At 47.7% G+C, this 14864-nt stretch overlaps 1 protein-coding gene across 13 annotated transcripts in view; it reads right to left on the reverse strand.

Annotated features, from left to right (window-relative positions):
• The window catches only part of LOC119404674 (LIM domain and actin-binding protein 1), a 203955-nt gene that overhangs the window by 3390 nt on the left and 185701 nt on the right, over positions 1–14864 (reverse strand). For 11 of the 13 annotated variants that reach the window (XM_049418975.1, XM_049418965.1, XM_049418966.1 and 8 more), the window contains 5 exons: positions 10696–10846; positions 9773–9878; positions 9059–9205; positions 6200–6401; positions 3779–4578 (listed from right to left, as the gene is read on the reverse strand). In XM_049418975.1, coding sequence (XP_049274932.1) covers positions 3779–4578; positions 6200–6401; positions 9059–9205; positions 9773–9878; positions 10696–10846 — 1406 coding nt within the window. Of the gene's footprint in view, positions 1–75; positions 1084–2063; positions 2151–3778; positions 4579–6199; positions 6402–9058; positions 9206–9772; positions 9879–10695; positions 10847–14864 lie in introns of those variants that run through there. The other 2 variants (XM_049418970.1, XM_049418972.1) reach the window with 2 other exon arrangements.

A 14864-nucleotide genomic window follows, 5' to 3' on the forward strand; every position in this document is an offset into this window, starting at 1 on the left:
AAGGAGGCTGCCACCATTGTCAGTAGGCTGCCGCATTTGTGAGCAGCGCCATGAATAAACGAGCACGACAAGATTGGAGGCATACATTTTATTTTGTCTAAAACAAGCTACATACGTATTGCACTTAGATTCGCAGCAAGTACAAAAGAGATTCATAGAATTTAATGGAAACCGGGTGGCTGAAAAATAGTTAACATATTTGTTGCTAAATCAGAACTTAACCACACAGTGCAACAGTCAGTAAAGAAAATATCAACTGCTAAGAACTGGCAGCTGTAAGGCACGAAGAGATCTTGAAGATGCCTCAAGGTGAACCACCGCTGCAGGTATGAGTACATAAAATAACATTCAATAGAAACACACAGCATCAAATGCACATTCAAACGGGGTTAGTCCTCATTACATCAGAAAAATTACAAAGACAGTAAGGACGACTCGAAAGAGACTTGCGGTCCCTTAGAAAACATTAAAGAAACAAGGCTCAAAGCCTCCCAAAGGCCTCTAAAGAGAGCCTGAAACATTCAAATTAAACTACTGCACTGTCTTGTAACTTTTCAAGTGCTTTACAAGGCAGATAGAAGTTCTCACTGACACTTACTGGTGAAAAATATTGCGTGCCTGCCTCTCTGCATAATGGACGAGCAACTTCATTTAACATAGTGAAGAGAGGATCTAATAGCATATTGCAATGCTTGCACGTAAGTGCACATGTCATGCACAAAGCTGAAACAGTGACAGGACGTACCAACCAACAATACGGACTAGTCTCTTGAACACAATAGCGAAATCTGAAAATGGCAAAGCCAAAGACAAATCTTCTGTGACAAACATTTTTATACAAGGAAAAACGGGAGGACCACAGGATAGCCAGCGAGGGCGAGGTAATTCTTGCCACTCCACAAACTATGTACATGAGACATATGGCGTTACAAATACAAAGCAGCAAGAGCACTGCAACAGCAGTCCTGCATGGGCATTTTTCAAACATAGCAAAATATCCATCTTCATTCGAACTGGTGGCAATGTCCCAATTCATTGAGTCGACGTCCACGGAGGCCCTTGAACACTCTTTCAGGTCACTCACTGCAAAAACATAAAAGAAACGTCGGATCACAACCGTTAGATGCATTTAATTAGCTTAGAGACAAGCCAGCATCTACATTCTGGAAGGGAACAGCATGCACTTGCCCCAACTGCTATGTTATGTTCATTAAATGAAGTAAGTCTTTCATGAAGGTTCAATACCATTAGTATTTATGTTACTGCTAATCAAGTCTTCATCTCTATGCTCATCAGGCATGCACTGAAATGATCTGACTGGCAGTGCACTGAAAACAATCTTATTGTTAAAAAATCTGCATTTCATTGCAGCAACCAAGTTGCAAAATGTACGTCTTCAAAATGCTTCATGCAGCTAATGGAAGGAACCAGCACAAGACTTTTTCAAAGCGACACCATAACAGAATTAAAATTTTCAGTGAATTGGTTATGGTTGTCCAATACTAGCTTGGAGAGGCAGTTGTGCATGTATGACCCGAACTGACAAAAGGATGATCCTTGCTCTAGACATGGAAATACAAGGATACAGCAATAAGTACACAGTCAAGGAGAACATGCTAGATATTGGAGTTGCTCAGTATCGCAGGAATGGTATCTCCACTTGATACTTCTTAACCGAAGCAAGGCGACTTGTCAGTGGAAAATTTTCTTCCACTTGATTATTTCATTCCCTCAACTATAGACCTGCCCTTAAATATTTAGATTGACTGCTCATGTTTGTCGATGTAAAGCAGCTAGTACCGAGATGCAGTTCTCAGTGGTGCTCAAGAAAGGCTGCCAGATTGCATTTTGCGCGAAAAACACAAACCCGAAGGGAAGATGTTCCCTTCGTGTTTGTGTTTTTCCCGCAAAATGCAATCTGGAATGCAGTACCAACTCGCCCAACGCTCAGTTCTTCTAAGAAAGGCTGCACACTCCTTTTGTGATGTTGGTTCCTTCCATAGTTAAAGCCCTGCACCTGCATGCTGGTTAGTGCACATGCTTGTGGGGAGAAAAATACTCACCAGTTTCATATTTTTTCCATTCTGGCATTAGTGCACAACTGCACATCTTCCAAACCATGCATCAAAGCAGTGGGGCATATGCATTTGCTGGCGCGAAGCAGAAAAAAAAGCCACAGCACCAAAACAGCATTCACATGTGGAAAGAATCAATGAACTGCTGAACCAAATCATTTGAGGTAAGCTTTGTAGTTGTGACAATGTCACTATAATAAGCAAATAAAATATAAATATGGATTCTTTCGTTACACACACCCACTCACCCTTTAAAGAAACTAATAAAATTTTGCAGAAGCAAAAAGCAATTATGACCACATATTTTGTCATTTGGAAAAAAGTGAGGTGCATGGAGAGAAATCATACACAAGATGTGTAGGTTAAATACACGAATTTAACACCGTGCATAAAATTAAGTGCTAGATCGCTGCTACAGGGTTCATCTCGGCAGACTGCTTTTACATGCAGTGTTAACTATGTGCTGGTCAAAAAACAGATCAAGAGGAGCATGGCTTGGTAGCCATACTGGCTTCGGATAATTTCGGCAACAAAACTTAAGTGGTGCTGGGTTGTGAACAAGCACACTGCAATGAGCCCTCACTGAAAACCAAGCAGCTCCCAAGCCTGCAAACCGTTGAAAAACGATGGCATGCAGTTTGCGTTGCAATATTCATCACCCACAGGCTTCCGGTGTTTACCATGGGCAGCAACACTTTTGCACATTAGCCATGGAATTTGTTAGTGAACAGGCAGCAACATGGACTCACTCACAAAATCTTGCTTTCAAATGCACAGCATTTCACACACACACACACACACACAAAAAAAAAAAGCAACTATTGTTCTATAATGCTATTGGACAAAACTGCAGATGTAGTTATCAAACTACAGCCATAAGATTTACTGCCATATTCATTTACTAGAGATACAGAATTTGTGCAATGGTTAAAGCGGTTAACCTACAGGAACACTATGAAAAGAAAGGCATAAGGTTACAGATCATAAGGTCGAAAAAAAGCAGTTAGAAGCTAGAATAAATTTGCTGTCATGGTACTTTTATTACAGATGATTAAGGCTTTACTACACTACTTGCACAAGAAGATTACTGCTTACACTAGAAGATACCTGCTTTACTAATATTTCATACTAAAAGAGACTATCAGTAGCTGTTTCAAGGTCCCAAACCAGTTAGCGTACTAAGTACTCGTCTTAAAATATCAGATAACTAAACAATGCTGACATGCTCCCTCATGAATACTCTGCCTTTGTTATCAGGACATGATCAATGTAAATGCTCAGGGATAGCCATAGTTCACAAGGTCCCAATTCCAATGGAGGGAAAAGGTGATACAAAAATACAAGCCTGTAAGATACAGGTTTGTTGTAGAGACCAAATTGGAACCTTCATCAATGTTAACGGGGGCCATTAAAGAGGCCCTGAACCACCTTTGTTTGAAGTCTCACAAACGGTTTTTAACTCAGTATGCCATGTACAACTGCAAAACCTGGCCGAAATTTTACACTGCTTAATCTTGTGTGCAGAATCTGTTTTCTCATCAAGCCTGAGGGTTGGTTCTGGGCCCTTAGTAACCTCCAAGAGATATGCCACTGCCCACAAGAAATGCATGCGACACACCTCAATGAACCACTACATTTGCAGGGAACTGCATAGAGCAAACATTCAAGCAAGTGCAGCATTCAAAGTAGTGGAGGAGGCTCACCACAAATCTGTTGACCTTGGGCTTGGGCCTGTGTGCCTCCTGGCGCTCGGACTCGTCCCGGATCGCCTCGAACTTGGCCCTCAAGGTCTTGGCTGTATCGGCCATGGGTAGACACTCCTCATCGGCGTTCTCGCCGTTCCGTCGGCTCTCGCGGGCCTCGCGCTCGGCGTCCCAGTTCTCGAAGCGCGCCCGCATGCTCTTGGCGCGGTCAGCCTCGACCACGATGTCGTCTTCGACGCGGTACGAACACTGCACGATGTCAGGATCGCGCTGGACCTCGGGCGATGGCTCGTGCGCGTTGTCTCGCGTGTACTCGCGCGGAGGGGTGATCCTCTTGAGCGGCTTGGGACCCTGGGGCGGCTCCTCGCGACTCGCGTTAACCTCGAGCTCGCGGAACCGCTCGCGCATGCGTCGCGCGGTGTCCGTGACGATGACTTCTTCGGCCGGGTCGGCAGCCCTGACGACGTTGGGGTCGCGCGGCGGCTGGAACTCGGGAGAGGGCTCCTTGCCGCTCTCGCGGGGCGGCGTCATCTCGAAGCGTTTGCGCTGCTTGTTAGAGTCGTCTTTGAAGTTCTCGAAGAACTTGAAGCGCTCCGACACCTCGGTGGTGGCGACCTCCACGTCGTGGACGGGGTCGCTGGAGCGGACGACGTCGCCCGGAGATACGGCGTTCTGCTGAGGCCGTGCAACATTCCAGCGGTTGCTAGGGGAGCGGGCCAGTGACGCGGAAGGAGCACCAGACTGGCGGGCCACCTCGGCGTCAAGTTGTTTGAAAATGTTCTTGGCCTCGTGGGCAATCCCTGCAAGGAGTGGTGAACGACGCTAAGCACAACGACATCGCACTTCATCTCGCTGTGCGTGCTCGCACAGGAACTGCAACAAAGAACACACATCGAAAGCTTCAGAAACTTACAGCACCGTCTTGTCAGACAAACGACCATATTCATTGGAACGGTCACGCGCGACGCTATGCATACCATTCACGCGACATTACGGACACGAATTATAGCGCCTAAAATGCCGGCAGTGCGTGGCTGCCCAACGTCGCAACGGGCCTAGTTTTTAGGCTCATTACGTTTATCTCCATCGAATCAGCTGAATTGACAAGCAATGCCTTTAGAGGCCTTTAATAGATGTGGTCCCGAGTAGCCGAAAAGCGAGCAGGAGACGAAGACGAGACTAGCTGATGCGGACACGTGCGGCTGATACATCGGTCGAGCTAGAGCTAGCGCCGGCTTTTATTAAATGAGCGAGGAGCAAACACATTCCCTATAGATCACGCCGGAGTTTTACACATGTGTCACAGACCCCCGAAATGACGAGCTGCTTCTGTGCATGGTTCTTGTCGAATACGAAACGAAAGTAAGATGCGCGTTTAGTCTCGTTCCCGCGCGAATTCGCCTGGATGCGGATAAGCAAGCGAGCGAGCCCCTCAGCGGGTGGATCTGACCCGAAACGACCAAGGCGAGCGCGATTGAGAGGCTGTAGTGGTAAACGCATTCGCCGCAGCGGAGCCAAATTTTTCCGATGCACTTACGAAAAAAAGTTCGACAGTTTTCATGGCGCGGAACTGGCGCCAAGCTGTAAGCGCGCGAGTGTATGTGATTGATTGGCTAGCGAGATCACGTGGTGTCGTAAATCCGCCGCTAGATTTGAAATACGCGCGCTGACACATTTCGAGCATCATCTCGATCATCATCATAATGATAATTTCAAACGTCATCACCACCATTTAGTTTTTTATTTATTCACCCCCCCCCCCTTCTGGTCACGTGATCTGCTTGAAGAATACTACAACGACTGCACAGGGTAGGCAGACAGCGTCACTGTACTTAGTTACAACCCAAGAAAGATTTTCAGCTCCGCCCTCAGTCATATTTGAGTCACACTGTTCCTTCCACAGTGTGACTCAAATGTTCCATCCAAGAGAGCTTACTCATTTTCGTGACGTCAAGCACTTCTTGAGTGTTTCAGACAGCTGACTTTCCCATACAGACACGTTCGTGTCTCTGGTTTTATAAATTTGAACGCCCCGGTAAATTTAGTCAGGTATTCTGACATCGCAGATCGCAGCTCATCCAGACGTAATGTTTTATATAGTATCGACGAAACTAACTCTTAATATGCGTAGTATTTACATTAGCCGAGAAAAAGCACTTACGGCTCGAGCGGAAACCAGTTAGCACGACTGTCGTTCATAGGCAAAGGGCAGGCGCGCCGCAGTTCTGTGGGCAGAGCTTGCATTTTTTTTTCTTAACCGAGTACAGTGGTAAACGGAGTTTCGCAGCAACGAGCACTTCAGTAGAATGACCGGCGAAATACACGTTCTGCAGTGGTAAGCTGATTGGTCGAACAACGGATCGTCCCTATCGACCAGCGGAAAACAAAGCGTACGAGTCTTAAGCTCGTACTCGGACTCACCTGTCTCGTTGAAAACACTGAGCTCCTCCTGCTTCTCTCGCTGGAGGCGTTCAATCTTTTCGGCCTCGGTCTCTTGGGTCACCACACCGGCCTCAAACTTTTCCTTGATGGAGGTGGCACGAGCCTCCTGGCCCTCCACGCTGATTTGTTCGGCCCGCCCGGCCTGGATACGGTTGGCATCCTCCACGGCCTTCTGGTACACCTGCCATTAGGCGAGAACACACACGCGCGTGCTGTTGATCGAAGCGATCTCGCTGCCGATGATTACAATAGATACGATGTAACCAACTAGAGAGCTCGTACGCTTTTCACTTAAAGGAACACTAAAATGAAGCATGAATAAATTTAGACAAATTATTCTATGAAAACTCTGCCGTCATCAATTCCATCATCACAGGTTCATTAACAGAAGGGAAAAGGATCGTCAAAGTTTCATTTTTAAATTTCGCGCCAGGATGTCTCCACGTGAACGTCTCGTCGCGGATTCCAAAGTGTTCTTTCAGGACTTTGGTTACATTTGCTCAACCAAATTTCCGGAAACCTAATACATAAGGTCTTTGACATAGGCTTGGAGAACTATGTACTTTTGCCGTAATTTCTGCCAATTAAACAGTACGTAGGTCCTAGTAGATGCCACCAAATCTACAATGTCATGGTTAGTGAGGGAACTTCAACACTGGTTTTAAAGCGAGGGTGGTTGATAGAAACAGTGATTCCACTCCTGCGCCAACTGCGCCAAAGTGCGCCAAATTGTATTTACTGCGCCATCCTGATAATATCGACGAAATTTGCGCCAAACTGCGCCAAAGTCTCGGGTTGGGAGGCGTCTGTCACCGGCAATCGCACCGCCGGCGCGTCAGAACATGTGCAGCTCGATCTTGGGGCTGCCAATAAAGTCTCAATCATGGACCAAGAATTATTCCGCTGAATAAATAGCGCTCGCGCGTGCGTTCCGAGTAAGCCACGATGCCATGCATGGTGCTGACGCAGCTTCTGTTCTGCAAGTCGGCTCGACAGCAAAATGCGCTCTCCGCAGAGGCTCGTGACGTCTAGGCCTATCGGTAGCGAGAAAGTGCGACGGCGATGCATCGGCGGACGTCGTCTGTTCCAGAAACGCTGCTGATAGCTCGTTTCAAGCGTCGCACGTAAGGAAAGCAATGTTCAGTAATAACTACATGAGTGCCGCTAAAATGTCTCACTTCCGTTTCCGGACATCGCGGAATGAAATCTGGGATCGCTCGCAGTATAGATATATGGGACAATATCGAATTTTCCTTGCTTCGCGTTTATGGAAGAGCACGCGAACGGTGGAAACGCGTTGACACTTTTCCTCAGATATACTTTATCCATGGATCTTCATCCAGAACAGCTTTTTCGTAATTCCTTCCGCCAGCACGTCCGAGTTTGTATAATCACTCTGCGGTAAATACCCCCTAAAAGGCCCTGCCGTTTCGAGCTCACGTGCTAGGGTACCAATTCGAATTTTTTGCTCGCTTTTTTTAAAATGTCATCTCATTAGTAAAATCATATCTCCTGGTCGGAGCAGCCGCAAATGCGCAGCTGTCAGTAGCGGGCCCGTCGCTGACGGCCCTCAGTGAAGCGGCTACGCCATGTTACACGTCCGCCCCTCGATTTCGGGGGTCAATAGCTAACGGTTAAAAAAACTCAGTTTCGCTTAAGAGTGAAGCAGTGAATGCTATACCAAAAAATTGTATTGTGAAACGAAGTAAGACTAGCAGCTAACTCTTTTGGATCCGATCTCGCGTAACTCAATAAAACGCTGGTTTAAGGGAATATGGCCCCTCCCGGAACCGAAGCGTTTCCTTGCTCTGAGTTCTCTAAACGCGAAGTAAGCGTTGAGAGCACAGCAAGTTTACGAGCCGTCTCCTGATGCCTCGAGATAGCGCACGCGCAAGCGACTGCGCCCTTCGAACGATGCGTCCTCCCTCCCCCCCCCCCATTATGTGCTCCCCTGGCGTCCCTTGATGCTCCTTACGAAAGAAGGGCGGGGCGTTTCCTCTCTGATGAGCAATCGACGGCAGGCCCGCACGCGGGAAGATGTTATCGCATGCGCTGTCCGTGCGGCGGAGACAGACGGCCGGCTAGTTTAATCTCCGCTTCAGCCGCGTTCGTCGCCAGCGCTCGCGAGCTTTTACCCGCGGCTAGAATGCGCGTGGTGATGTTATTAATTTGGACTTTATACGGAAAATTACGGCAACGGCGACGGCAAAAATCCGCCGAGAGTGTCCATATAATTGCTATCGCAAGGGTCAATGTACGGGGCAGATTTTACGCCCCCCCCTCTTAGGTGATTAGGGGGGGCGGCCGCCTCCCCTGCCCCCCCGCGCTGTGCGCACGCCTATGCTCCTGGGATGGTTTTTTCCATGAGATTTGCAATGAATCGAAATTTTTCTAGCCTTCATAAGAGCCCCATGATAATACTGAGGTGCTTGAATGTTAATGCAATATGCTTCTGTATTGCACTCCAGGATGTAAAATTCGCTGCTCCAAAGTGCTCCCAGATGCAAAATTATCTGCTCCAAAGTGCTCCAAGATGAAAATTTTGCTCCTCCAAAGTGCTCCAAAACGGAAATTTTGCTGCTCCTAAAATTGCTCCAAATCAGAAGTTCTCGGTAGCATCACTGTAGAAAGCAGCCCATCCCGAAGACAGAATTTCGAATGGTATAGTCGTGATTTTTCTGCTCGTGTCGTCGGTCACTTGTACGAATCTTTTCCCGCTTCATGTGTACTTGTGATTAAAAACAAGAGTATAGTCAGCATCCGACAGATAGCGCGTTTCACGTTCGGGTACATGGCACTCAGTTTCGCTGAAACGGGGACCGGCGATCAGAATCTGACCTGTCGCATGGACTCTGAGCGGCCCAGGCACATTTTCTTGCGCAGCTTCGCCAGCTCCTCTTTAGTCTCCTCCGTGCGCTCCTGGTGGCTGTTCACTGTACCGCTCTCCCACTGGCTCTTGAGCGATGAGAGACCTTCGTAGACGACCTACAGAAACGCGGAAAAGAAAAGCGTTTGCGCATTGAGGCTCAATGACCTTTTAGAAAACGAAGTTATTTTAACGAAGTAATGACGTCTACACGTTGAAGAAATTGTTCTTTCTTTAGTGATGATTCTTATGAATTTCAAGCTTTTAGGATGTGTGAAGATGAGGTTCCAAACTCACGGACACCCCCTATAATTAACTTTGACCAAGACTGAACCATTGAAACAGCATTTTTTCTGCGTTTGGTTAAAGGTTAGAACTGTCTCCCCAAATTTGTGTGCGATACTCGCTTGGGTTTCGGTAAAGTCTTTTTTTTTTACTTTATTACTTATTTAAGATTATTTTCGACTGCGCCGAGCAATTCTGCTATCATATGAATGATAGAAGCGTCTCGGGAACGTAGAATTGTTACATGGTCAAGAATTCGCCAGGGTTAGGCATCGAATGAAGTCTTGCATTTTGGTTGCCACTGTAACCTTAGCTCTACCGTGTAACATTCTTGAACAAACTGCGCGTGGCACTATGGCCACACGTCAACGAAAAAACAAGGCGGGAAAAAAGTTGATTACCTTTTCCTTTGTCTTGGTCTCCCTGACAACGGACGAATCTTCGTCTTCGCTCTCTGTTGGGGAGTGGGCATCCCCGTTCCTTTCTCCAGCCGCGACTGACTGGTATCTGGCCGAAGCAGAAAGAGAAAACATTTTCACTTGGGAAATCAAGCACGCCTAGACATATCCAGTTTTAGGACGGTTGGCAATCCCTACATCGTGAACAAAATAGAAGAATGAAGACAATAGCTTGACTTCATGTTCTGATTTTGCTCATGAGCTGCGCATCCAAACAGGCACAACCAGGGGCGTGGCCAGAAATTTTTTTCGGGGGGGGGGGTTCAACAATACTTTATGTATGTTCGTGCGTGCGTTTGTATGTGTGCGTGTATATATACGCAAGCAAAACTTAAAAATTTCGGGGGGGGGGTCAACCCCCCCCCCCCCTTGGCTACGCCCCTGGGCACAACCATAGTCCATCATTACCTCTCGTGTTACGTCATCGATGACGTCGCTCGGAGCGGAGAAAAAGCGGGACTTTTCAAACTGGTTGAAAGCGAGCGGTCCGCTGTGCGACACTAGGCTTTCTGCTGCACGTATAACAGAATAATTAGCTCGCAGGTCTATATTGTATTTGTTTTATGGTAAGGCAAAAGCCCCGTTTGCCTCGCGAGTCGAAAAATCTGGCGTCCGGCGTTGACAACACGAACGGTACCAAAATTACGTCACATGACGTCATCACATCACATCGTCGCTTGGTCAAACCTGGGCGGATCCCGAAAGCTGTGCAACAGACCACTTTAGGTGCAGAGATCTAAAAAGGGGGTGGGGGACCATGCAATCAGCCGAGACGTCAATTTTGAATGAGCGTTTCGTCAGAGCATAGGCGAAACCTTAGTTTGCCGAAGCATTAGAAGAACGCGATGTGCCGATCGCGCACGTACTTCTCTAGCCTTTGGAGCAGACTCTCGGAACGTCCCAAGGCAGACCTGTCGGCAACGGATGGCACCGACTCCTGCGGTGACTCGAAGCGCTGTCTGATGTTGCCGAGATCCAGGTTGATGTTGTGCAGGCCGTCGTCAGTCTTGGTGTCGCCTGAAAAAGATAAACGACAGGAGACTCTCGTTAGGAGCATTGTAACTTTCACAAACTGGTCCACACAGGCACGAAGACCTCCGAGAAAGCTCAAGTGTATACGCCAGACGACCCAGAGGGCAGAGACGTTGACGAATAGAAAGTGGTTTAGATATGGAGGCTGTCCTCGCGTGTCACGCGATTGACAGTATGGCACTTTCGTTGCGCTGACATATGTAGCACACGGTGCCGAAAGGCAAGGAAGGAAGCCTTTCAGTTGACGCCATGGTGTTGTGCGCTATCCGGTCTCCGTGTTATGTGTGCACGCATTTCTGCCCCGAGACGGATCAATGAAAAGGTCGTGTTGCGGCGAATAATTGATTCCCTGCAGTTGACATTTTTCTTGTTTCTTTAAGTATGCAACAGGCGCGGGCTGGTGCAAGCAATAATGCACGCAATAGACTCCCTCCTCGCTGTGCATTAGTATAGTCCGGGAAGCTAAATATACTGCGAAGCGCACTATGTGCAACTTCCATCACCTTCACCCACCTTTCCCAACATAGCTATGTTGCTTCCCAAGCCTCTTCTCCAGCGTGGAGTCATATGCCAGATGAACCGCACACAGGCCGACCCTTTCGATTTTCAGCCAGTAAAACTCCCTCTGGTTTCAATGCGTTTGAAATAGAATAGCTACACAAAGAAGAGGTGTCGTTTGAAACATGCATCTTTTCCCAACTTCCCGTCTTACTGCCTTTGCAACAGAGTGTCAGCTTTCTGTCAAAAATTCGGAAATGTTTACATCAAGAACCTAGAGGCAGATTTACAGGTTTATTCACTTCTTTTTTTATTTCTCGTCGAGAGCGTTCAGAAGGAACTGTTGACGCACAGACCCCGCCCCCCTCATCCTCGCCCCCTCCCCGCACACACGCACACAAACACGCTCGCTGGAACGCCTGCTATGACGCAAAGCAGCTCGCATTCCGGTGTCATGACTCAGCCACCGCTGCGGGGCATTGAACAAACACGTGCGCGCTTTCCGCGTGCGGCTGTCACGCAGGGCCCGGCTGTTCAGCAGCGGAGAGTCTCGAAGCTGTCGCCTCAAAAGCGCAGCTAGGGGCTTTTGCGCGAGGCGCACAACAGCGACCAGGCGAGAGGCGCGCAGTCGCTCAATGAAGAGGCGGCAGGCGCCAAGCAATTGAAAGAGGAGAGACTGGAGGGAGATCAGATAGTATAATACGTAATCAACAGTATAATGCAACGAACGAGCACGTAAGATCAGACATACGAGCGGTTGTATGTCTCGTGTTTGTCGGCTGTTTATGCTGTGTTTAGACTATCATGAATGGCCAAGTACCCCCAATTACCGCCCTTGTGAAATATTGTAATACAAAAGAATACGCAAAGTGCTTTTTTTTTTAGGTGACAACTAGAAACCTTCCAAAAAACGCACGTGCGAAGAAAACATCTGAACTTACACTGTTATGCGGTAAGTGTGGTATCTGTTGGTTTGGCTAAGAAGAAACTTGTGTTCTTGTATGGCGCAATACAGTTAGATAATATAGGCAATTATTTTGTTATGTTTCTGTTATTTCTTTGTCACGTATCCTTTATAATTTTGTTTCTTTCAATAAATTTCAGTTAGTCAGCTCTTCATCTGTCGTGTCTTCTCTTTCTGTCAGAGTTTCTTCCTGCGCTGCAAATACCTCGGCTATTATGCTGGTTTAATGAACGGATAATAGGACTCAAGTTAAATGTATCGTGAATATGAAGCTCACTGGGATTACACAAGGTTGCTCGCGGTGCAGGAAAAACAAGGGGTCAATCTGAAGTTTGTACAGTCGTGAATAAAAACACGCCGTAAGGGCATTTGACAAGGAGCGAGTCTGAGAACGTTGAATCTCCGCGGGATGTGTTCGGTGCCATGCGGAGACAGATTTAGGCAGGGAATCAAGGTGGACGGTTTTAAGGCGTATGTCTTGCGCTATACTTCGCTTCTGTGTGTATCTATCCGCTGAGTAATGAAAATTATTACAGTAAACGATGATGGGCACAGAAAAGAGGGAAAGGTAAGTCGGGTGGATGTCTTGTAATATCACACAGGCGCGCACAGCTGAATGCGTAATTACGAAAATAATTACATTTACTCGAATGCTATATAAAATCACCAGGAAGTCTGGAGCCATGCAAGCTTGGTAATAATAATGTTTGGTGTTTAACGTCCCAAAACCACGATATGATTATGAGAGACGCCGTAGTGGAGGCTCCGGAAATTTCGAACACCTGGTGTTCTTTAACGTGCACCTGAATCTAAGTACACGGGCCTCAAACATTTTCGCCTCCATCGAAAATGCAGCTGTCGCGGCCGGGATTCGATCCCGCGACCATGTAAGGGTCAAAGTATGGGAAAATAGATTTACGACCCATAATACCCTTGCCTGGAAAGCCGCCAAGCTTGCAACTTCAGCATTTATTTCGGTCTAGTAACGCACGGGCAGTAAATGCTGTAGACAACGCTGTAACCCGAGTGGAGAAATAATCAAGGTGTATACATTTACTGTTAAGATGCAACGTCCCACGTGTGAACGCAAGCAACGTACCCACGCACGCGCTCCACATTCTCGATGCCATTCATTGAGCGTAATGTAGGCCAGCAGATTGCAGTAACGAGCGCTGGAAGCAGTGTTCGGGGAAGGCACGGTGGGAGGGCGCCCGACGGTAGACAGCAAAACTGTGCACTATTTTGGAAGCCAGCAAAGGCCAGGTTGTCGCTGCAGCACTGCAGGGAGCAGCGTCCTGGCGGGCCAGCACGTCGGTAATTCGCTTAAAATTCTTACGGGCGTCGGCAAAATGATTACAGTTGATATAATTAGAAAAATACAGACAAGCCCAGTGCCCAAAGCCTCCCTATAAGCTGGACCGCCTGGAGATCCTAAGGCGATACAAGGCGAAAGCCTTGCGTCTCACGAGTCTAAAAATGAGGCGTCTGGCGCTGACAACACGAATGGTACAAAACTATACGTCATCACATCGCGGCGAAGAAAGCTTCGGGAGGGGTGGGGCTGTTGCACTGCCATCGAGTGAGCACGTGAAAGTAACCTTGCGAGTCTCTCGTGGGGGTATAGGCTTTTCCCCTGTAGCGTTTGCCCAGAGGGACTGATTTTTTTTCTCTTGTTTCTCAAGTCGCGCCCAAAGACATGTAACCACCGAGGCCGGGAAGACGACACTCATGCTCAGCCACAACACCGTAGCCAGAGTCACGGTAGCGGGTGTAGTCTATACGCTCCAAAATAAAAAAAAATAGGCAGCTTTGAGTTCTGCAAACTCTAGGAGAATTAATTGACGGGCTAGTTGGTTTTGCATGACTTAAGAGCTAACTTGGCTCAACAAAAAAACAACTAGCCCTAGCGACGGAGACGGACAAGCGCTACCACTCGCAATTGTTCAACAGGAATACAACCGGTGTTGGAGTGAGCAGACAGTCGCACTACTGACGGAATGACTCCTTGCGCAAGCACCTTTGATGTGCACACCGTATATGCGCAGGCGTTCCCTGCAATGAACAGTCGATACGCTTGTCTTTGCTGCCCTCTCGTGTGAATTGCCTTTGTTGTGCTCTTCAGCAATACAGACTCGACAAAAGTCTAAGAAAGGAAAATTGACAACCATTTTCTCGTAGCCACAAAGAGATCCGTATGGATTTCTCAAAAATAAATATTTGCCGGAGAGTTCGTCCTGGTCCGGGGATCGAACCCGGGACCAACGCCTTTCCGGGGCGACCGCTCTGCCAATTCAGCCGACCAGGAAGCTATAGCAATTGGCAGCGCGAGGTAATCGACAACTCGGAGCGCACGGACACCGCCAATCGGTTCAGCGGAATTCCGCAAGGTGGCGGAAGGAAGAAATTGACAGCCACCCGTTTATAGCAAGATCCCCGAACTAGGGCGAATTTTTCGGCAACTAAGAAGCAGGGGCGTAGCCAGAAATTTTTTTCGGGGGGGGGGGGGGGGTTCAACCATGCTTTATGTAAGTTCGTGCGTGC

Source organism: Rhipicephalus sanguineus, chromosome 9 (genome assembly GCF_013339695.2).
Source record: "Rhipicephalus sanguineus isolate Rsan-2018 chromosome 9, BIME_Rsan_1.4, whole genome shotgun sequence".
NCBI classification, from domain to species: domain Eukaryota; kingdom Metazoa; phylum Arthropoda; class Arachnida; order Ixodida; family Ixodidae; genus Rhipicephalus; species Rhipicephalus sanguineus.